This window comes from Coenobita brevimanus, chromosome 62 (genome assembly GCF_032717465.1).
Source record: "Coenobita brevimanus isolate Jiangsu-jjx chromosome 62, ASM3271746v2, whole genome shotgun sequence".
Classification (NCBI taxonomy): domain Eukaryota; kingdom Metazoa; phylum Arthropoda; class Malacostraca; order Decapoda; family Coenobitidae; genus Coenobita; species Coenobita brevimanus.
In genome coordinates, this window is record NC_137015.1 from 12,208,083 (window position 1) to 12,232,979 (window position 24,897).

The 24,897-nt window shown below is 42.0% G+C and overlaps 1 protein-coding gene and 1 non-coding gene across 2 annotated transcripts in view; both read left to right on the forward strand.

Annotated features, from left to right (window-relative positions):
* The window catches only part of sl (small wing phospholipase C gamma 1), a gene marked incomplete at its 3' end in the record, with an annotated part of 811,582 nt that overhangs the window by 26,398 nt on the left and 760,287 nt on the right, over positions 1-24,897 (forward strand). The window contains exons 3-4 of the mRNA XM_080275567.1: positions 9,374-9,523; positions 19,507-19,645. Coding sequence (XP_080131693.1) covers positions 9,374-9,523; positions 19,507-19,645 — 289 coding nt within the window. The remainder of the gene's footprint in view (positions 1-9,373; positions 9,524-19,506; positions 19,646-24,897) is intronic.
* Positions 8,362-8,480, forward strand: LOC145404204 (5S ribosomal RNA). The gene has a single exon (XR_013898136.1). It is a non-coding gene; the product is annotated as a 5S ribosomal RNA (ribosomal RNA).

Sequence of the window (24,897 nt, forward strand, 5' to 3'; positions counted from 1 at the left end):
TGAAAGGGATAATGGAATACATTATTGTTTGTATCACTCCTCTCTCTTTCACACATACACATAAGAATGAACAAAGGAATGAGCAGTAGTTGTTAAACATCTTGAATCCAACAACTTAATTAGAGATAGACGATATGATTTTCGCCACCAAAGATCCACCATTGACATACTCAATCTCCTATCTCATACCATCCATCAGTCAATTGATCTACATGGAGAAACTCATGCAGTAGCTCTTGATTTTTCTAAAGCTTTCGACAGAGTATGGCACCGTTCCCTGCTGTCCAAGCTCCCTTGCTATGGACTAATGTCTTTTGTTCCTTTGATTTCTTCATATCTTAGTGACAGGAAAATAAGAGTAAAAGTAGATGATGTATATTCCAATTTTCACTCAATTAACGCCGGCGTGCCACAGGGGTCAGTTCTGGCGCCAACCTTATTACTGGTTCATATTAATGATCTCTTATCTGTCGCCCACAATCCCATCCATTCATATGCAGATGACTCAACACTACATTGTTGATTCACACTCAGACACCCATTTGCAAAGTCTAATATCTCTACCTCTCAACTCAGTACAGCCATCACCATATATCAAGAGCTATCTACAATCAGTGAATGGGGACAAAACAACCTTGTCTCTTTTAATGCTAGTAAAACTAAATATATACAATTTACTAATAGACCCCTTTGGGGGTAGGTTTTTTTTTTCAAGAATACTCCCCCAGTATCCCTGCTTGTTGTAAAAGGCGACTAAAAGGGTTGGCGGAGGGTTAGTGCCCCTCTCTGGAAAACAAACTAAAAAGACAAACAATAAGCCTCGGACAAGGACTGACCAAAAGATGACGACCAAGGACCGGACAAAGGACATGGTAATCGGAACGTGGAATGTAAGGGGAGTGAATGATGAGGTGAAAGAGAGAGAGATTGTCCAGGTGCTTGAGGGTGCGAAAATTGATGTATGCGGAATAACTTAAACGAACTGGAGAGGTGAGAGTGTGAGAGAATGGGAGTATGGATGGGGTATATGTGCTGGAGTAGGTGAAAATGAGAGGGCAAAAGAAGGAGTATGTATAGTTGTGAGTAAAAGATGGAAGAAGAGAATAAGAGAGTATGGATCAGTTGGGTCAAGGATTGTGTGAGTAAGATTGAAAGTTGGAATACAAATGTGGGCGATTGTGTGTGTGTATGCGCCAACGCAAGATTGTGCTAGCAGAGTGAGAGAAGAGTTCTGGACAAATGTGGAAGTGTGCATGGAAAAGTTTGGAAGGAATGAGAGAGTGTTTTTGATCGGTGATATGAATGGTAAAGTAGGGAATGTGAAGGTGGATGGAATAGTTGGTGAGTGGGGTGTGCCTGCTGAGATAGATGAGAATGGCAGTGCATTAGTGGACATTTGTGCTGGGAGGGGGTTGGTGATAGCCAGTACCCTCTTCAGGCACAAAATGATCCACAGGTATACATGGCGAGTGATGAGAAGGGTGGGTGGTGAACTGAATGAAAGGAAGGCAATGATTGATGTTGTATGTGTGGTCGAAAGGATGCGAAAATGTGTAATGGATGCAAGAACTTATAGAGGTTGGGGGAGTGGACTTTCTGACCACTACTTGGTGGTAGCCAGAATCAAGATCGAATTAGGATGGAGAAATAGAAGAAGGGAAGGACGGGAAGAAGGAGTATTTGTAAGGAGAGTGGAAAGGTTACAAGAGGATGAGAAAAAGGCAGAGTATAAGAGAGAAGTGGAGGAACGATTGGGCAAATATGAATTGGAGCAGATGGGGGACACGGAAGGTGTGTGCAGGATATTTACAGAAGAAATATGTGCAGCATGTGATGTGGTGTGTGGGATGAAGAGAAGACGCAGGGGTGTGCAAGGAACAGTGTGGTGTAACGAAGAGGTGAGACAGGCTGTGGCACAAAAGAAGAAAGCATACAATGAATGGATGAGAAATAGGGGCGTGGAAGAAGTTGAGGGGCAGAAGAGAGAGTTATATGTAGAAAAAAAGAGAGAGGTGAAAAGATTAGTAAGAGAAAGAAGAGAGCGGATGAGGAATTTGGAAGGAACTTGAGTGTAAAGTGGAGGGACTGTAAGAAAATGTTCTGGAAAGAGGTGAAAAGAGTAAGACAGGGTGGAAGTGAAGTTAGCAGGGAAGTGAAAGATAAAAATGGTAGATTACTAGTGGAGAAGGGAGAAAAAGTGAGCAGATGGAGAGAACACTTTAAGGAAATGTTGAACATACAAGATGGAAGTAATGCGAGTATAAGTGGCTGGGGAATGGCTGGGAGAAGGAGGGAAGTGAGAAGACAGGAAGAAATCAGCAGGAAAGAAGTTGTGGAAGCAATGAAGAAAGTTAAAATGGGGAAAGCCCCAGGAATTGATGGAGTGTGTGGTGAAATGCTGAAGTATGGGGGAGAGATAGTAGTAGAATGGATGCGGAAAATGTGCAGATTGGCCTGGGAGGAAGGTAAAGTCCCGGAGGATTGGAAGTGAGGTATAATTATTCCCTTGTATAAAGGAAAAGGGGAAAAAGAAGTGTGTGGTAATCATAGGGGCAGCTGTCTTCTTAGTATAATAGGAAAAGTGTATGGTAGGATACTTATTGACAGAGTTAGAGAAAGAACAGAGGAATTAGTTGGAGAAGAACAGGTAGGCTTTAGGAAAGGAAGAGGTTGTGTAGATCAGATATTCATTCTTAGATCTTTAGTGGAAAAGTTGCTAGAGAAGGAAAAGAAGTTGTATGCGGCGTTCATGGATTTGGAGAAAGCATATGACAGAGTGAATAGACAAGGATTGTGGAGAGTATTAAGAATATATGGAGTAGATGGGAAGTTGCTGAATGCTGTGAAGAGTATGTATGATGGTGCTAAGGCTGCAGTGCGTGTGGATGGTGATCTGAGTGAATTTTTCTCTTTTAAGGTTGGGTTGAAACATGGATGTGTCATGTCTCCATGGTTGTTCAATCTGTACATGGATGGGGTAATAAAAGAGGTACAAGGTAGGGTAGTGGATGTTGGAATGGCCCTGGTGAGAGAGGGTAGTGTTTGGAAACTCCCTGTACTGTTGTTTGCAGATGATACTGTGTTGTTGAGTGAAGACGAAGGAGAGCTGCAAGGCTTGGTGGATGAGTTTGGGAGAGTGTGTAAGAAATGGAATCTAAAGGTGAATGTAGGGAAGAGTAAAGTGATGGTCTTTGAGAGAGGTGAAGTCAGTGAATGCACAGAGAGGTTGGATGGTGAGGAATTGGAAAATGTGAGTACGTTTAAGTACTTTGGTAGTGTGATGAGTAAGGATGGAGGTCTGGAGGGTGAAGTGCTTGATTGGGTACAGCAGGGAAGAAAGGTTGCTGGTTCCTTGAAATCAGTGATAAAAAGCATGGAAGTGAGCATGGAAGTGAAAAAGTTACTACATGACAGTATTGTGATACCACCTCTAACATATGGAAATGAAGCTTAAGGACACAAGTCGAGAGTGAGAGCAGTGTAAATGAGTTATTTAAGAGGAGCCTGTGGAGTCACATGGAGAGACAGGCTGACAAATAAGGATATAAAGGAGCGTTGTGGTTTGGATATGGATGTGATAGGAAGTGTTAGGAGGAATTCACTGAGGTGGTTTTTACCACGTGGAGAGGATTGAGGGTGAAAGACTGACGAAAGAGTGTATGTGAGTGAGGTGGAGGGGGGAAGAGGTAGGAGGAGGCCGAGGATGAGATGGAGGGATGGGGTAGAGAGGTATATGAGAGAGGGGGGTGTGAGTTGGGAGCGGGGCAGTGAAATGGCAGGGGACAGGGCGACGTGGAGGCGATTTGTTTGTGGCCACCCTGAACGGGATTGAGGCTTCTGGCAATAGATAGATAGATAGACTAATAGACAGATATTGCCAGATTCATACATTACCTTCAGTGCCACTAATATTCCCATCTTACTGAAATTCTTGGCATCTCACTTAACAATGCCCTCAGCTGCACCTCTCATGTTAGATCACTTGCTAAAACCACCTATAAGAACCTTGGGTTATTATACTGAGTCCGTAACTTCCTCTCTGATGAGCAGTTGGCTATAATTTATAAGAGTCATGTGTGCTCTCAGCTTGAATATTGCTCACCCTTGTGGAATGGATGTGGAGAGGTTGCATTAAAACAACGAGATAAAATTCAGTACAAAGCTGTTCGAATTATTATCAACCCTGCCATTACAAATAAATTACCTTCCCTGCCAGTAAGAAGGAATGTTGCCTCCCTTGCATTATTTTACAGATATTTTTTTGGCAAATGCTCAGACGAAATTGCATCCATGGTGCCACTCCTCCATGCCTTCCCTTGTGCTACTTGGGCATCAGGTAGCGCTCGTGACTAGAATGTCACTCATTCATATTGCAGAACTTCTGCCTATCGGAATTCTTTCATTTCCTGAACTGCATCTCTCTGGAACTCACTTCCCCAGAGTTGTTTCCATCCAAATTTCAACCTACAGCTGTGCAAGTCTAACTGTTACAGATATTTTATGAACAGAGGACACCAGTAATACATCGGCGAAAACATCTGGATTGAAGTGAACGCCTGACTGCTGGGGATGATAGAGTAGGGTCTTGTAAATATACCAGTGACCTTCGTTCCCTTCCCATAATTGTTCGCAGTTTTTTATAGCTCACCCTAACTCAGTGTCACTGACACCAATACAGAGGAGTGTTGTTCAAGGCCGGTAGCTATGAAGGGGTTAATGGAATACATTATTGTTTGTATCAGTATGCTCTCTTTCACACATACACATAAGAAAGAACAAAAGAATGAGCAGTAAATATACACTTAACTTTAAGAAGAAGAAATAACTGAACGCTCGGTCGGTCCGAAGCATGTTGTAAAGAGCGATATCAAACGAAAAATGTGGAACTAAATGCCGACTAAAGGTAATTTTTTTCTGATTAGCAAACGCTTTTGCTCCATTTCATCCCCTAAAATTGTGAAACCCATAAATTTTCGTCCAAGCATACAGCCTATAGACCTCATCAATTCAATTCATATTCCTCTAGTTTGTCTCCTGTATTTTTCTGACTATTTTGAGGGTGGTAAATTACCATCTCCTACTGAAAGATAATCTCCCTTATTATCATCACATTCCTTAAGCCGTACCTACAATTATTTCTGGCATAATGGAAGAAACTTACTCACCGTACTCTAAGGTGGATTTCATTTCCCAGCTGAAACCTGGGTAATTCAAACCTGGATAATCGAGCTGTCACTGTATAGGCTGTATTTGATTCACTGGATAATGCCCTCACTAAAACAGCCATGAACTGTGCATGGGATAATGTTTCATTGCCAGTGAACAGTGTCAGCAGAGTTCAGTGAGATAAAATGCTGTAGTTGGGGACGCTTACCATTCTCTCGGTTGATGTAGTGCTGCTCTCGGGGGTCTTCCCTTTCCTCTCCTCCATCAGTCTTTCCTTCCATTCTCTTCCATCTTTCTTTCCTTCATTCTTTCTTCGTCGTTTTGCCTACGGGTGACTTTACACTCCCTCTTCTGTCTTTCTTTCCTTCATTCTTCCCTCTTCCTTCTGCCTGTGGGTGACTCTACACTGAATGACAAACCAAATGGTTTCCTGTACACCAGGAAACCATTTACAATGCTGGGTGGTAAACATATAACCAAATTTTGGCACCTGGTGGTTTAATGGGTAATTACGGAGCTCTAATCGGATTGAGCTGGTGAATGTTTCTGTCCAAGGGGTGGTTGGGGTTGATTGCTCATGTAATGCCACTCAGGGATGAGTGAGGCTGGTCACTCTCATTTTAAATGTTAGGACCAACTTGCCTAGCCCCGGGCTCCTGCACTGCTCATGGGGCAATGTAGGATTGGATGATGATGATGATGAATCCGGCCCCAGTACTGTATCCATCCCCAGTACTGTATCCACCCGCAGGTATTTAAAACCGTGTATGTTAAAAACACGGATGTTAAGGGATGACTGTATATGGGACCGAGTTGAAGGTTGTAGCCGCGAAGTTTTCATGCCTGCACAACATGCACGACTTCAAGACATCCAGGGGTTGGCTTTTCTGGTTCAAACTTTGATATGGGCTTGCTGGCCATAAGACACATGGCAAGGCTTCGGACGCATTAGTAGATGTTGAGGCATTTCACCAAACTGCAGTGCTTGATCAAGAAGGAGGGCCCTGCTCTCAGTCAGGTATACAGTGCTGACAAAACTGGCCTGTTCTTCTGCTCTGTGCCCACCAGCACCCTGGCAGAAGAGATGAAGACTGTGCCTTGTCGGAAGATGTCCAAACAATGTGTCTCGGTGTTGTGCTATGCCAGTGGTGACGGGATACACCGCTTCTAACCCATTATTGTTGGACGTGCAAAACTGCCACGTTGTGTCCGTAGGTTGAAGGATAGCCTGCCTGTTTTGTGGTACCTTTCTGTGAAGGCCTGGTTTACCGCAATGATCTTTAGAGATTGGTTCCACAGACACTTTGACAAGGAGGTTATCCATTATCAGGCAGAGGAACATGGGATCCTTCACAGCTGGGTGAAGGCTTTCCTGATCCTCGACAGTGCCACTGCACATCCGTCGGGGAAGAATTTGGTTTCTGGTGACAAGCAGATTAGGTGCCTGTTTCTGGCAGCTAATATGACTGCTGTCATTCACTCAGTGGACCAGAGTATTACTGTGGCAGCCAAGAGACTGTACCATCGGAGGTTCCTCGACGAGATGATGGTGGTGCTTGAGGACGAGGAAGGGGTTGACACACATGGGGAGCAGACCTTGGAGAATCTGCGGTGTTACAACATTAAGTCTGCAATCTTCAACTGGGCTAGTGCTTGGAAGGAAGTTTCCATCAAAACCTTGGAATGTGGTTGGTCTCATCTCCTTCAGGAATGCTTGGCCATGCATGACTTTGAAGGATACAGTGTGGACCATTTCCACCTTTGGCTACAAAATGCAGGCGAGGATGTGGACATCAATGACAGCGATCCAGGTTATCAGACGTTGTCTGATGAGGAAACTACCACTGCTGTCTCTGCTGAGCCAACAGAGGAAAATGATGAGGACGAGGACCCTGACTCGGGCCACCCTGCCACTCGATCAATCCCTCGTCTTGGTGCGCTGCAGGCCGGCATTGAGCAGGTGCTCGAGTATGCAGAGCACCCCCAGTGCGACAGAGAATTGGTGCAGCTCAACCTGGTGAAGAATCTGCATGCAGTCAGGGACGCGGCCATCCTCCGACAAAATCATCACACCTATTGTCAGACAAAGACTTACTCCTTCTTCAAGCCCACTGCCCCCACAAGTGCCAGCCCTTTCTCCCCACCATGACCACCTTCACTCGCTTGACCCCAGTCTTCACTCTCGGACCCACAACTGAGCACATGGACAGCTGTTGAGTTGCTGTTTGACATGAGCTTGCTGCTGTCTTCAGAGAGTCCTGAGGTGGGTAGGGCTCCTTCGCCTCGCTGCACGTTCCCGCTCATCACTCGGCTTCAGCAAGTGGAAGAGGAGGAATTCTTTGGCCTTTGCTAGGTTTCTCAGTCACTAGACCACATGGGATATCTGAACATCTGCTGCAACCTGGTGTGTTACGACGCCTGTCTTGCCATTCACTGGGTGGTAAGTGTACTTTTTTTCTTTTTTTAATGTTTTTGTTTATGCTTTGATTTCCTAGTGTTTGTATTGCATATTTCAGTGTGTGCTTTGATGTCTAAAAATAGCCAAAAGATCACAGAATACTGCCAAAAATAGGAAGGGTATTGTGCATTTTTTTTTTTTTTTTTTTCATTGTTTTCTTAGTGTTTAGGATTACATCGCATATTGTGATGTGTGTTTTAATGTGTAAAAACAGCCAAAACACCACAGAACACAGTCAAAATTAGGATGGGTTCTGTGCATATAGGTAGGATTTTGTTTTGTTTTGTTTTTTTTGGTTATGCATTGTTTTCTTAGTGTTTAGGATTATAATGCATATTACAATGTGTGTTTTGATGTCAGAAAACAGCCAAAAGACCACAGAACACTGCTTTAGGAGGGGTACTGTACGTATAGGTTGGGTATGGATATTGGTAGGGTATGGGTACAGTAGAGGATATTGCCCGTATCCGGTCATGCCTTTTGCTCTGTTATGACGGATAATCAAGGGATTACTGTAAATACAGTATATGTAAATATTTATACCATCCATCCATCCATTAGCCAATCCTATGGTGCCCTAAGAGGAGCATAGGAGCCCAGGGCTATGCAAGTTTGTCCTGACATTTGAGATGAGAGTCACCAACCTCACTCATCCTTGAGTGGCATTGCATGAGCAATAACCCCAACCACCCCTTGGATGTAAATCTACACAGGCTCAATTTGATTGGAGCATCTTGATTAATGGCCATACCACGTTGAGTACACCGCTTCCCGTCCGATCAGCGAAGTTAAGCAACGTTGGGTCTGGTTAGTACTTGGATGGGTGACCACCTGGGAACACCAGATGCTGTTGGCATCCCTGCGTGTCAAGTGGGATTGGTGGAGGATTAGTGCCCCTCCCTGTAAAACAATTAACTCTAAGCCCTTGACCACCCCATTTGGGATACATGGCATCTGGCAGTGAAATGAATCTTGATTACCCATTAAACTTCCAGGTGCCATAATTTGGAGATATGGTTACCACCCAGCATAGTAAATGGTTTCCTGGTGTACAGGAATATATATATATCTGGTATATTGTATCATTTACAAAGGCTCCAACATGCTTGCATGCATCAGCCATGGTCACCTAACTGCTCGATCTGTAACTTCTTCCCTGTTCAGTCCCTTTTCCCTGAGGTCACACTCTGGCCTTGTCCAGGTCATTTTCAGTCTGCCTCTCACATTCCTACCCTCAGCGTTCATGCTTCTCACTTTCCGCACCCAGTTGTCACTCTCCATTCTCTCCATATACCCAAACTCTCTCACTCTACTCCACCTCATCACAACACCAATACACCCCAGTTCCATCCTTCCTCAACTTTTCAATGGTAAACCTAGCCCCTACAGGCCTTTCATTCAAGGATTCACTACACATCCCTTTAATCATTCTCATTTCTGTATGTTTGAGCCTCCGAGTATCCTCTTCCTTTACTGCCCAGAGCTTACTACCATACAGATCATTTCTTCCAGCATAAAATAGCCTTCATGAATTGGAGGATTTTGGTATGGCTTCCTTTTTGTTTTTCGGTACAAGGGAGCTATCCGAAACAGAATAGTCATTTGAAGGTAACCAACTAACCATAGCAAACTCCAAATACATATTCTAAGCAAAGAGATTAAGGAGTATAGTGTCATATGAATATTTCCTCATAGAAAGTCAGAAATGTGTATATCTTGATACAGCAATAGAATCATTCATTCCCACAGCTCCATTGATTGACATCAAAGAAGTGCGACCAGGAAAGGACTCCAAGGACTTTCTAAAATGGTTAGATGAGGCGCGCAGGGAAGACGAGTCAAAATGCTTTATTGTGCTTTATGGAAAGGAGTTCAACTTGCGCACCCTCTCCATTTCAGGTAAGATATTTGAAGGTTGTGTGTATGAGAGAGGTGAGTTATATGATAAGATTACAGTATATGTATGTGTTGCTTTAATGGGATGTATATGAGGGAGGGGGGAGTGAGTTGGGGGGAGCGTAGTCAAATGGTGGGTGACAGAGCGATTTGGAGGCGTTTTGTCCGCGGCCACCCCTTGCGGGATTAGGGTGTCGGGCTATAGATAGACAGATAGAAATGCACACACACACACACACACACACACACACACACACACACACACACACACACACACACACACACACACACACACACACACACACACACACACTAGGTAACACTTGAGGCAACACGTCTGTCTCCTTGCTCCACGCTAGTCACCCTTGGCAACAACTGACCACACCAAAAAAGTATCTCTATATGAGTCAAGCTCTGTACTAGGTTAAACTAAATGATGTTCTAATACAGTAGAGCAAGTATAAGCAAGTGTTCTCCAAATAACAGAATACATCCAATCAGTGCAAGAATCGGTGGATCAGCGCATCATCAGCTGGTTGTCGTGTCACCAGGCGGGTAGCAGGGAAATGCATATTTATAAGTAGAAGTGACTTTCCAAAGTGAAATACCACAAGACGAGCACCATCTTTAATAAAGTGAATATGGAAGAGTTAAGAAAAGGGATAAAGATAGAAAACAAGATGAAGATTTGTACCAAGAACTGGTTGAAATGGACACATATATTAAACTTGCAGAGATAGTGAAGAAATTGGAGAAAACTTTTAAAAGTGAAATTGGTGAAATAAAGAAACAAATATGCATGCAGAAGCAAGAAAATGAAAAATTATAGGAATTAAACAAAAAAGACACAACAATAGATAACTGTCAATTGAAGTGGGTTCACTTAGAAGGAAGATTAGTGAAATGGCAGGTACAGTTGTCAACCACGAGAGTATTATGGAGGAGTTCAGAAATGATACAGAGATAGTTAGGCAACCAAGGAGTCTAATAGACCAAAGCAGTGATATTGAGGAGAAGATTACCCAGGTGAACGAAGTGGTGCAAAGTTATAAAGATAATATAGAAACCAAATATTCTGAAATGGTGAAAGTAAGGAAAGAGAAACAAAAATTGAAGAAAAAAATTAGGAAGGAAGTGAAACATATTATCAAAAACAACCAAAAATTGGTCAAAGATTCAACAGATATCAACAAATCTATAATAATCATTGGTATAGATGAAGAAGAAATAAAAAACAAAAATTGGGGGGATGAAAGGAGATGGCAAATATAATGCACGTATTGAAGGAAGTACCAGAGGAAATCTGTGATAAAGACATAGAAGAACACAAAAGGCTAGGGAAATATGAGAGAAATAAGTCAAGGATGCTGAAAGTAACCTTCCAGAGTGTGAACACTGTGGGGGAAATACTAAAAAATGCAAACAAACTCATGAAAAAAGAAGATTTTTAAAAAGTTAGGATAAAAAGATCTCTAACTCAAGAGGAACTGGAAATACTAAAGGAGAAGAAGGATGAAGCAAAATCAAAGAACGAGGGAAGATCAGAGGAAAAGAGTGAGTTTATTTACAAAGTAATTGGATTGCAGGTATGAAAGTGGTACATAACTAACAGGGAATAAAAAGAAGGAAGGTAGTAGACACGAGCTGTGGCAAGCATGTAAACGAGATGATTAAGTTGATGTACTTAAATGTAGATAGAATGGTGTTTAAATTATAAGAGATGAAAGACTATACCAAAGAAAAGGAACCACATATTATTTGCCTAACTGAAACAAAATTAACCCCAAAGATATCAAACGATACCCTAAACTTAGAGGAACACAATATATGGAGAAGAGACGGAAATTAAGAAAAGGAGGAAGAATTATAATCTTAACAATGAAAAATCTGCAAGTCAAAGAAATAAAACTAGATATACCCTCACAAGTAGAAATGATTGCATTGGAGATTAACACATCAGAAGGGAAATTAATTGTGGCAAATTTATACATGCCACCCAAAACAAACACTTGGGAAAGAGGCAGATATGAAGATTTGGCAGAAAGTACAATTCAGAGTTTAACCCACCCCGTACTGGCCACTTTGTTACCCAGCCCACCCCCAAAACCCGAGAACTTTTCTTTTTTTGGCTCAAACCTCCGCTTTTTATGAGAAACATCGAAAATTCATAGAGAAGTTGCTCACCTGAGGTTTTAAATACCGCTACAGGTAAGAGTACCCTCACCTGGCTAAGTTTTCAATGGCGTCTGGCTCCTAAGAAAACGAGTTCTATGTGAGGGGTAACGATTCCAAATCACTCATAAACAGTATTTATTTTTATATTTGGTACGAATTTCTGGGTAGTACAAGAGTATATTGGTTTTCACACAGTAATGTAGGTGATATAAGCGTTGTTTCACTCACCAAACCCCACCTTTTTTTGCGACATTACCTGCTCATCACTTCTCGTCATTTGTTCCTCTAACGCCACAGAAACTTTGTCCTCCACTTTGTCATCGATTGGGGAATCACTCTCACCTTGAATTTTGCACCGTGGCGCAACATATCTTTACTGGCCAGGTCACTGGTAACAGGTGAGTTGCCGAGACCGTGGGGTGTGGGGGGGGGGAAGGAAACGAGGAATAAGGCATTTCCCTGCCTGGCATTGGGTAGAGAAAGGTGTCCCGTGTTAGTACCAAAAATCACTCGTGAAATTTGAAAAATGTGCAAACGACGGACCTTGTAATAGCAAAACGTTCATCGTACGATGTGGGGACTGAGCATGAAAAAAAGTTGCAATGTGCATCGTACATTGTGGGTATGGGGCGGGTTAAGAACATTACTACATAGAGTGGAAGAGAAGTCTGAAACAGTTACTGTATATTAACTGGAGATTTCAGTACAAATATAAGTTGGAATACAGTTACCTCTCAACTAACACGAGTTTATAAAACGCGTTTTCGTTTTAACACGAGCAAATATTTAACCCTAGAATGCTTACGTTATTATCCTCACAGTACTGCTTTTGCCGGGAGAATTTTTTTTTTTTCGACATTTTCTTTCAGTTTAGTATATTTTAGTCTCTGTACACTTTAGTCTCTTTGATATGATTATACACTAATTATTAAAAAAAAAAAGTAACAAATGCTTTTGTCGGGTAAAAAACACTTAATCCACATTATACCCGTGAAACACCTTTTTTTATCAATTTAGACTCTTTTAGATTGTTTTCACCCTTTAGTCTCTTTGATTTAATCAGAAACTAATTATACACCTGGAAAAAAAGGAAAACACAAAAATAAAAAAAATGTAACACAAATGCTTTTGTTAGGTAAAAAACACTTTAAACCCAAATATCATGGCGATAAATGCGAGATGAAACCACACCACTACCTATGTCGGTAGGGGGTAGGGTGGATTGAAGGTATAGGGAAGGACAGCTCCAAAGCTCTTATCATAACAAAACAGCAAATAAATAAATCGCCGAACAGGGAAATTAACTCGATGTAAGCATTCTAGGGTTAAGGAGATATGTTTAACTAACAATGGTTTCTCGATTTAACGCGACTTTACACGTACGTGATGGTTTCAGATTAGCTGCGCGCACCTTGGACAGTCCCGAGCTGATAGCCCGTGTGTGGCAGTTTATGCATAAATACATTTTTTTATTTGTCTGTTGCTTAAACTGGTTTTATTCGAACTATAATATTAAAAAATGAAGTTTGGCCCCATTCTGAGCAATTTGACTCATTTTCAGACAAAATTTGGCCAGGAAAGTGATGGTAGATCTAAATTGTTACAACTTGATGCTGCTGAACAGAAAGAAGAAAACCACTCAGACCAAGATAGAACAGTTCTTTATGAAGAAGACAGAAAACTTAAGGGAGTTATCTTCATCACCAGTAGCACGGGAGTCAGAGGAAGAGGAAGGACAGTAGAGCGAGGAGGGACAACAAATTTAGGGTGGGGAGCGGCAGGAGGTGGGGTAGAGGGGTAAGGAGGGACAGCAGCAGACGACGAGTGATGCATATAATGGAGTGAGGCTGTGTTGTTATTGTTTGTGACCTACTTACTGTAATGAAAGTGTTGCTTTTACTGTAGTGTTTTTATGACCTACTAATGCATTAATAATGTTTAGGAACTTTCACAATGCCGTGAATGAAGCAGAATTGAAAGAGAATCCATGTTAAAAACGAAAACAGTATGTATTTGGGGAGAAGTAAACAACGCTTTGGCCCAACTAGGGCTCAAATGTTGTTTATTTCTCCCCAGATATACTGTTTTTGTTTTTTACGTAGATTTTCCTTCAAATTAATATTGTTGCTTTTAAGTTTAGAGTAGCATAACTCCCCAAATGGGTAGACTTTCCCAGAGTCCAGGAACGTAACCCCCAGTATTACCATTGTTTCTTATGGGAAAATTATGTTTAAAAAACGCGTTTTTAACTAACGCAACCTCTCCAGGAACCTAACCCTCGCGTTATTTGAGAAGTTGCTGTACTGTAGATGTAAGAAATCATGAAAGCTGATGGGATCAAAAGCTCCTGGATCTTGTGCAGTTTTTCCTAACACAGCATGTAAAGGAAACACCAGAAAAAGAGGGCTTGATGAGCCATCAGTACCAGATCTTTTATTTACTAGGGAAGAAAATGATACTGACAGTATAATGTATCATCATCCTTTTGGCAAATGGAACCATGCAGTATTAAATTTCAACTTCAGGATTGCATATCAGTTACCAGTAATGAGAGTTACAGAGAGTCTAAACTACAAAACGGGCAACTACCACGACCTGAAGAAGTCCTTCTTACAAATAGTTTGGGAAAAGGAGCTTAGAGGACAAGATTTAAATGTTACATATAGAAGATTCTGTGATTTTTATGAAACAGGAGTCCAAAATTACATACCTCAGCACAAAGAAACAGAAATGAAAATAAAGAAATAGTTTAATGCAGAAGGTAAAAAAACAAAAGAGGGTGAAAGACTGACGAAGAGAGTGTATGTGAGTGAGGTGGAGAGGGGAAGAGGGAGGGGGAGGCCGAGGATGAGATGGAGGGATGGGGTGGAGAGGTATATGAGAGAGGGGGGTGTGAGTTGGGAGCGGGGCAGTGAAATGGCGGGGGACACAGCGACGTGGAGGCGATTTGTTTGTGGCCCCAACGAACGGGATTCAGGCGTCTGGCAATAGATAGATAGAGATAGATAGACTATATAGATAGATAGATAAAGATCTATATCTATATACTGTACAATATATATCTATATCTATATCTGTCTATCTATCTATCTATCTATATAGATCTGTATATGCGCCAATGCAAGATCGTGCAAGCAGAGTGAGAGAAGAGTTCTGGACAAATGTGGAAGTGTGCATGGAAAAGTTTGGAAGGAATGAGAGTGTTTTTGATCAGTGATAAGAATTGTAAAGTAGGAAATGTGAAGGTGGATGGAATAGTTGGTGAGTGGGGTGTGCCTGCTGAGATAGATGAGAATGGCAGTGCATTAGTGGACATTTGTGCTGGGAGGGGGTTGGTGATAGTCAGTACCCTCTTCAGGCACAAAATGATCCACAGGTATACATGGCGAGTGATGAGAAGGGTGAGTGGTGAACTGAATGAAAGGAAGGCAATGATTGATGTTGTATGTGTGGATGAAAGGATGCAAAAATGTGTAATGGATGCAAGAGCTTATAGAGGTTGGGGGAGTGGACTTTCTGACCACTACTTGGTGGTGGCCAGAATCAAGGTCCAATTAGGATGGAGAAATAGAAGAAGGGAAGGACATGAAGAAGGAGTATTTGTAAGGAGTGTGGAAAGGTTACAAGAGGATGAGAAAAAGGCAGAGTATAAGAGAGAAGTGGAGGAACGATTGGGCAAATATGAATTGGAGCAGATGGGGGATGTGGAAGGTGTGTGCAGGATATTCACAGAAGAAGTATGTGCAGCATGTGATGTGGTGTGTAGGATGAAGAGAAGATGGAGGGATATGCAAGGAACAGCGTGGTGGAATGAAGAGGTGAGACAGGCTGTGGCACAAAAGAAGAAAGCATACAATGAATGGATGAGAAATAGGGGCGTGGAAGAAGTTGAGAGGCGGAAGAGAGAGTTATATGTAGAAAGAAAGAGAGCGGTGAAAAGATTAATAAGAAAGAGTAAGAAGAGAACGGATGAGGAATTTGGAAGGAATTTGAGTGTAAAGTGGAGGGACTGTAAGAAAATGTTCTGGAAAGAGGTGAAAAGAGTAAGACAGGGTGGAAGTGAAGTTAGCAGGGGAGTGAAAGATAAGAATGGTAGATTACTAGTGGAGAAGGGAGAAAAAGTGAGCAGATGGAGAGAACTATCTATCTATCTATCTATCTATTTCCAGACACCTCAATCCCATTTGGGGTGGCCACAAACAAATCGCCTCCATGTCACCCTGTCCCCCACCATTTCACTGCCCTGCTTCCAACTCACATCCCCCTCTCTCATATACCTCTCCACCCCATCCCTCCATCTCATCCTCGGCCTCCCCCTCCCTCTTCCCCCCTCCACCTCACTCACATACACTCTCTTCGTCAGTCTTTCACCCTCCATCCTCTCCATGTGGCCAAATATGTCATGTGGTGTAAAATTTTAATAAAACCACATCTAGGCTCACTCTTCCTGACCCCCAACCCCTCACAACATATCTGGTTCCCAATAAATTCTGACATCTGTTCAGAAAATGTACATTGAGTTAACAATTAGTGAAAAATTCTTATAATTGAATGGCAGAACCTAGTACTGCACTCTGGTTAACTCCTGGTGATTAATGTGAACCTTAGGCCATTTTCCCTATGGCATTAAAAAAGATTTGGCAAAAGACCTGCACAAAATAGTCATGATCATCATCCCAACCCAAATTCCCACACAGAAGCAAGGTAGGATCCAGAACCAAGGAAATTGGAACTATCACACAAGTATGTGAGCTGTTGTCATCATCATCATCATCACCATATTCATCCTCACTATAATTATCATCATCATCATCACCATATTCATCCTCACTATAATTTCCACCTAATAGATAAGGTGGCCTGCATTAATAATAAAAATAATAATAAAAGTACAAAATGAGGAAAATTATCAACAGTATTACATTTGGTTTTATCATTTTGAAGGCCTTGACTATGCATCCACATGCAAGCCTTTAATAACCTGTTGATGGCATCTACAGTATACATGTAATGTGTTTAACCTAACAAAGATCCCTAAACCTTTTCAGCTCAGTTGATGCTTGAATGTTGTCTCTGCCCAAGCTATGACAACTGCATAAATTTGGTTGAGTTCCTATAGTGTGTTTACTCTAGCCTAACAAAGATCTCTCGACCCTTTCAGCTCAGTTGATGCCTAACTGTTGTCTCTGCCTAAACTACGACAACTGCGTATATTTGGTTGAGTTACCTGCCTGAGTGTTGTGTTCAATTAACAAATCCAGCCTATACCTAATGAACAGATTTTAGTTTTGTACAAGAGATATACATGTATAGCAGTCTTATCAAGTACTCTGACAACTGTGTAACTGTGGCTGAGCTCTTCATCTGGGATTGTTGTGCAGGGCCAGGTACCAGGATTCTGTTCCCACACCACTCACATGGTAGCACCTACCAGGGATGATGTTTCCAACTATCTACCATCTAACGAACTACCAAATGGATGTCTAGTGGAACGGAACTATTATTCAAGCATTCAAAATCTTAGCTTCACCTTACAGTATAAAAACCAATAACTAAGACCTAACTGAACAACACTTATAAACTGTCAACATCAGGCCCAGTACAATGGGACAATCATTCAAGCATCCAAACTCCTAACACTTTAAGGAATTGTTGAACATAGAGGATGGAAGTAATGCGAGTATAAGTGGCTGGGGAATGGCTGGGAGAAGGAAGGAGGTGAGAAGACAGGAAGAAATCGGTAGGATAGAAGTTGTGGAAGCAATGAAGAAAGTTAAATTGGGGAAAGCCCCAGGAATTGATGGAGAGTGTGGTGAAATGCTGAAGCATGGGGGAGAGATAGTAGTAGAATGGATGTGGAAAATATGCAGATTGGCCTGGGAGGAAGGTAGAGTCCCGGAGGATTGAAAGTCAGGTATAATTATTCCCATGTACAAAGGAAAAGGGGAAAAAGAAGTGTGTGGTAATCATAGGGGCATCTGTCTTCTTAGTATAATAGGAAAAGTGTATGGTAGGATGCTTACTGACAGAGTTAGAGAAAGAACAGAGGAATCAGTTGGAGAAGAACAGGGAGGCTTTAGGAAGGGAAGAGGTTGTGTAGGTCAGATATTCATTCTTAGATCTTTAGTGGAAAAGTTTCTAGAGAAGGGAAAGGAGTTGTATGGGGCTTTCATGGATTTGGAGAAAGCATATGACAGGTTGGATAGACAAGGATTGTGGAAAGTATTAAGAATATATGGGGTAGATGGGAAGTTGTTGAATGCTGTGAAGAGTATGTATGATGGTGCTAATGCGCAGTGCGTGTGGGTGGTGAACTGAGTGAATTTTTCTTTTTAGAGGTTGAGTTGAAACAGGGATGTGTCATGTCTCCATGGTTGTTCAATCTGTACATGGATGGGGTAATAAAAGACGTACAAGGTAGGGTAGTGAATAGTGGAGTGGCCCTGGTGAGAGAGGGTAGTGTTTGGAAACTCCCTGTACTGTTGTTTGCAGATGATACTGTGTTGTTGAGTGAAGACGAAGGAGAGCTGCAAGGCTTGGTGGATGAGTTTGGGAGAGTGTGTAAGAAACGGAATTTAAAGGTGAATGTAGGGAAGAGTAAAGTGATGGTCTTTGAGAGAGGTGAAGTCAGTGAATGTACAGCGAGGTTGGATGGTGAGGGATTGGAAAATGTGAGAACGATGGTGCACTTGTTGTGTCTGCCATGGACTTTAAGGGGTTTATGACTGATGTGGAGTGTGGTGGTGGTGGTGGTGCAATGGAGTCAGGCAGTGTGAAGGGTGCTGGGGCTGGGGCACCATGACTGCCTCACCCTGCCCCGTAACCCCATCTCTTCAAGTCAGCTAAGTCTTTCCTGCATAGATTGTTGGGTAAAGTGCTATGGTGTGGGTTTTGCTTACTGTGTACATGTTTTTAATGTCCCATAATACATAAGCAAAAAGACAGACTTGGGGTCAGAGAGGCGACTTTTGAGGATGCCACCCCACCAATTAGAATTTTTCCCATAAGGCATATTATTTGTTAAGTGCAAAATTTCTAGAGAGCTAGGTCTTCTTCTGCCCTAATTCTTGCATAATAAGCGAATGGACTGTGCTTAAATCAATTGAGTAGACCTTTTTTTTTTTTTTTTTTACTATCAGAGTTTAGCATACTTCATGCAACAATCCCATTTTACCCCAAAGACAGTGACCTTCCTTTACAAATACTTTCATTATAGTCATACATCCAAGGGTTGTCCTATTTCTGAAGTTCCTCAATCGGTCTTGCTGGAGGTTTCCTCACTCTTGGCTGAGATCCAGTTGCACATTCCAACCCAAGTCCCTATGTACTTGCACATGTTCTTGTGGTTTAGGTAGCCACTCCTTAGTTCCATAGTATTTCTTTGTCTTGCCAACTGCTTGGTATATCACCTCATTGTCAAACATAGTCAATAGTTTATATGCCGAAACTGTCTCTAATGATTTCTAATGATTTCCAGCACCCAGAATGGTCCAAGCCACTTTATATTCAACTTTCAGTTTGTGCCTGATAGATGATTTTCCTGAATGTCATCCTTGACTCCCCTGAATTGAGATAGGCAGTGTGAAAGTGCTCAAGTGTGGATAATTCTGTCTTTGAAGTGGGGTCAAGATTCTGGAATAGTGATTGATTGGGCGTATGGCCCATTTAATTGGGAATGCTGTTGATAAGTCTTCCTCTTTCAGTTTTTCTCTTGCTCTCTGGTCCCTACCTCACACCCTCCTAGAGCAGAAAGAAAAGAGGTTGGGATGATAATGATGATGATGATGATGATGATGATTCTTTTGCTATAGCTATGGGTCGTGAGGAATGTACGTCATGGATGAAGGGGTTGAAATACTTGTTGGATGAAGCTCACTCAGTTCCATACATCACCCGGCTGGAGAGGTTTCTCCGTACCGAGTTCTACGTCATGGATAATGAACGGAACAAGTAAGCCATACAGTGCAGTGTTTCTGTCTGAATGGGCCAAATGACCAAGACTTTTTGGCACTGGCCAGTGTTGCACTTTGTTTAATTTATTTTTGCCACCCATTGGTAATATATCCTTCTGTCACAGGAAGATCATTGCTGACTTTCTTCCTTCTTGTTTCTCCTATCACTGTGTCTGACTTGTCTTCCAGACTTCTCCCTTTCCTTCCTGTCACTTTTTTTTTTTTTTTACCCTTCTTTCCACATCAGGTGACTCTGCATGGAGTGACAAGCCTAATGGTTTCTTGTAACCCAGGAAACTATTTACAGCTACTGAAAATTGACTTAGGACCTCCCCCCACAAGGTATTAAAAAACACAGAAATCATAGTACAGTATATTGCAGTGTTTGTTCATGAAATGCCATTCATTAATATGAAGTCATGTTTGCCTTGTTTTTCAGGACCAGTTGGATGCGTTTCAGCTTGGAATCGCTTAGATCTCTGAAGTAATCTAAGGACGTTTCTTTGCATCAAAAATTTTTCAGGTCAATCTTGAGGTTGTCCAGATTGGATGTCTTCATCTCCTCTGCCATGATTTTCTTCATCTTTGCCCCGCATTTTTCTGTCGGAATTAGATCCGGGCTGTTGCCAGGCCAGTCAAGGACCTCAGTCCGATTATCCTGAAGCCATTTTGTCACCTTTCTTGACTTGTGACATGGAGCTGAATCATGCATGAAAAAGTTGCACCCATAAATAGCAAAAAAGTTTAATAAATAATCTTTCAAAACTTGAATGTACCAGCCACCATTGGTCATCAAGTTCTTAGGAAGAAAGTAGAGGTCTCCCCATCCCTTTTCACCTGAGAAACACCCCTATACCATTACTGATTGTGAGTGCTTAACTGTCAGCACCGTGTAAGCAGGGTCTCATTGACTACGGGAGGCAGGGCGACGAACCTTGGCAGAACACACCTGGAACACTTGAAATGTGCTTTCATCGGAAAGCATAGCTTTTCTCCACTCATCAGATGTCCAGTGTGCATACTTCTTGGCAAACTGAATGCACTGCTTCTTCATGTGGTCAGTGAGAAGCAGTGTCTTGGCTGCAGTGCGGCTTGGCAAACCCAGCTTCTTCTGCAAGCAGTGTTGGATAGTTTGAATTGAGACGTGTTGTAACAGCTGGGGATGTGGGGATGCATTCTCTTCAATTCTGCTGCTGTCAGTTGAGGATTCATGATTACTTCCCTCTTCAGAAGCCTATCTGTACCTCTGGAAGTCATCCTCTTCTTTCCACCGCTATGCTTGTTGTCTGGTGGACATCACGTGGCAGACTGTGCGCTGCAGCAAGAATCTTCATAATTGTCAACTTTGCGCGTCCAGTACATTCACAAATTGTGTTGATAGGGACATTATCCTGCCTTCATGCAGTGGTACGGACCCTCTTATCCCATGAGCAGTACTTTCCAGGCATGAAAACTTGACTTTAGGAAAATAACAGGGCAAACAGTAATGCTTATGAAAAGAGAGGGAGGTCCAAGCTCGGAGTGATGGGAACATATACTCCCACTCTCGCTTCTGGGCAAGCACTGACATGTTGAGTGTTTCACCACCTCCTGTCTTTTTTTTTTTTTTTTTTTTTTTTTTTTTTGCCATCACTCTGAAAGGGCATTAGGCCAGCAAGAATCGATAATCATGAAAGCCAAAATAATCAATCTATCTATCTATTGCCAGACACCTCAATCCCGTTTGGGGTGGCCACAAACAAATCGCCTCCAAGTCGCCCTGTCCCCTGCCATTTCACTGGCCTGCTCCCAACTCACACCCCCCCTCTCTCATATACCTCTCCACCCCATCCCTCCATCTCATCCTCGGCCTCCCCCTCCCTCTTCCCCCCTCCACCTCACTCACATACACTCTCTTCATCAGTCTTTCACCCTCCATCCTCTCCACATGGCCAAACCACCTCAGTGTGTTCCTCATAACGCTTCCTATCACATCCACATCCACACCACAACGCTCCTTTATATCCTCATTCGTCAGCCTGTCTCTCCATGTGACTCCACAGGCTCCTCTTAAATAACTCATTTCCACTGGTCTCACTCTTGACTTGTGTCCTTCCAACAACGTCCAAGCTTCACTTCCATACGTTAGAGTTGGTATCACAATACTGTCATGTAGTAACTTTTTCACTTCCATGCTCACTTCCCTGTTTCTTATCACTGCTTTCAAAGAACCAGCAACCTTTCTCCCCTGCTGTACCCTTTCAAGCACTTCACCCTCCAAACCTCCATCCTCACTCATCACACTACCCAAGTACATAAACGTACTCACATTTTCCAATTCCTCACCATCCAACCTCGCCGTACATTCACTGACTTCACCTCTCTCAAAGACCATCATTTTACTCTTCCCTACATTCACCTTTAGATTCCGTTTCTTACTCACTCTCCCAAACTCATCCACCAAGCCTTGCAGCTCCCCTTCGTCTTCACTCAACAACACAGTATCATCTGCAAACAACAGTACAGGGAGTTTCCAAACACTGTCCTCTCTCACCAAGGCCACTCCAACATCTACTACCCTACCTTGTACCTCTTTTAATACCCCATCCATGTACAGATTGAACAACCATGGAGACATGACACATCCCTGTTTCAACCCAACCTTCAAAGAGAAAAATTCACTTAGTTCACCATCCACACGCACTGCAGCCTTCGCACCATTGTACATACTCCTCACAGCATTCAACAACTTCCCATCTACTCCATATATTCTTAATACTTTCCACCCTGTCATATGCTTTCTCCAAATCCATGAAAGCCCCATACAATTTCTTTCCCTTCTCTAGAAACTTTTCCACTAAAGATCTAAGAATGAATATCTGATCTACACAGCCTCTTCCCTTCCTAAAGCCTCCCTGTTCTTCTCCAACTAATTTCTCTGTTCTTTCTCTAACTCTGTCAATAAGTATCCTACCATACACTTTTCCTATTATACTAAGAAGACAAATGCCCCTATGATTACCACACACTTCTTTTTCCCCTTTTCCTTTGTACAAGGGAATAATTATACCTGACTTCCAATCCTCCGGGACTCTATCTTCCTCCCAGGCCAATCTGCACATCTTCCACATCCATTCTACTACTATCTCTCCCCCATGCTTCAGCATTTCACCACACTCTCCATCAATTCCTGGGGCTTTCCCCAATTTGACACTCTTCATTGCTTCCACAACTTCTATCCTACTGATTTCTTCCTGTCTTCTCACCTCCCTCCTTCTCCCAGCCATTCCGCGGCCACTTATACTCGCATTACTTCCATCCTCTATGTTCAAGAATTCCTTAAAGTGTTCTCTCTATCTGCTCACTTTTTCTCCCTTCTCCACTAGTAATCTACCATTTTTATCTTTCACTCCCCTGCTAACCTCACTTCCATCCTGTCTTATTCTTTTCACCTCTTTCCAGAACATTTTCTTACTGTCCCTCCACTTTACACCCAAATTCCTTCCAAATTCCTCATCCACTCTCTTCTTACTCTCTCTTACTAATCTTTTCACCTCTCTCTTTCTTTCTACATATAACTCTCTCTTCCGCCTCTCAACTTCTTCCACGCCCCTATTTCTCATCCATTCATTATATGCTTTCTTCTTTTGTGCCACAGCCTGTCTCACCTCTTCAGTCCACCATGCTGTTCCTTGCACCCCCCTCTGTCTTCTCTTTCTTCCACACACCACATCACATGCTGCACATATTTCTTTTGTAAATATCCTACACACACCTTCCACGTCTCCCATCTGCTCCAATTCATATTTGCCCAGTCGTTCCTCCACTTCTCTCTTATACTCTGCCTTTTTCTCATCCTCATGTAACCTTTCCACTCTCCTTGCAACTACTCCTTCCTCTCGTCTTTCCCTCCATCTTACTTGAATTCTAATTCTGGCCACCACCAAGTAGTGGTCAGAAAGTCCACTCCCCCAACCTTTATAAACTCTTGCATCCATTACACATCGTCGCATCCTTTCATCCACACACACATAATCAATCATTGCCTTCCTTTCATTCAGTTCACCACCAACCCTTCTCATCACTCGCCATGTATACCTGTGGATCATTTTATGCCTGAAGATATTATTGGCTATCACCAACCCCCTCCCAGCACAAATGTCCACTAACGCACTCCCATTCTCTTCTATCTCAGCAGGCACACCCCACTCACCAACTATTCCATCCACCTTCACATTCCCAACTTTACCATTCATATCACCGATCAAAAACACTCTTTCATTCCTTCCAAACTTTTCCATGCACACTTCTACATTTGTCCAGAACTCTTCTCTCACTCTTCTAGCACGATCTTGCGTTGGCGCATACACACACACAGTCGCCCACATTTGTATTCCAACTTTCAACTTTACCCACACTATCCTTGACCCAACTGATCCATGCTGTCTTATGCTCTTCTTCCATCTTTTACTCACAACTATACATACTCCATCCTTTGCCCTCTCATTCTCACCTACTCCTGAACATATACCCCATCCATACTCCCGTTCTCTCACACTTTTTCCTCACCATTTTGTTTCAGTTATTCCACATACATCCACTTTCGCACCCTCAGGCACCTGGACAATCTCTCTCTCTTTCACGTCATCATTTGCTCCCAATGATGATATGAAATATTTGCATCTATTTCATACCACTATTAAGTTATTATTCATGATTATGAAACATAATAAGTAATAAAGAATACATCAGTATACATGGATAGTACCAGGACAAATACTTCCATGTATACATCACATATAGACTCAAGACTATACTGCTACAAAATAACCAAATAATTATCAAATTTATATTAAAAAACAAAAAACAAACAAAACAAAAGGAACAATTACAAATTTACTGGTCCTGAACAAAAGAAAAAAAAAAATAGACATTTATATAAATGTAACCTCCTCCTGCGATTCACAAATATATAAAAGTGTATTGACGTATATACATATGTACAAAATCCATATCCCTATATACAAGAAAGTGGGGAAAAAAATTTATATATATATATATATATATATATATATATATATATATATACATACATACATACATACACACACACACACACATATACATATACACCTATATATATATACATATACATATACATACGTACAGATATGTTCATACATATATATACACACACATACACATACATGTATATACACATATGTAAACATATATATACATATAGACATACATACACGTATGTAATAAATA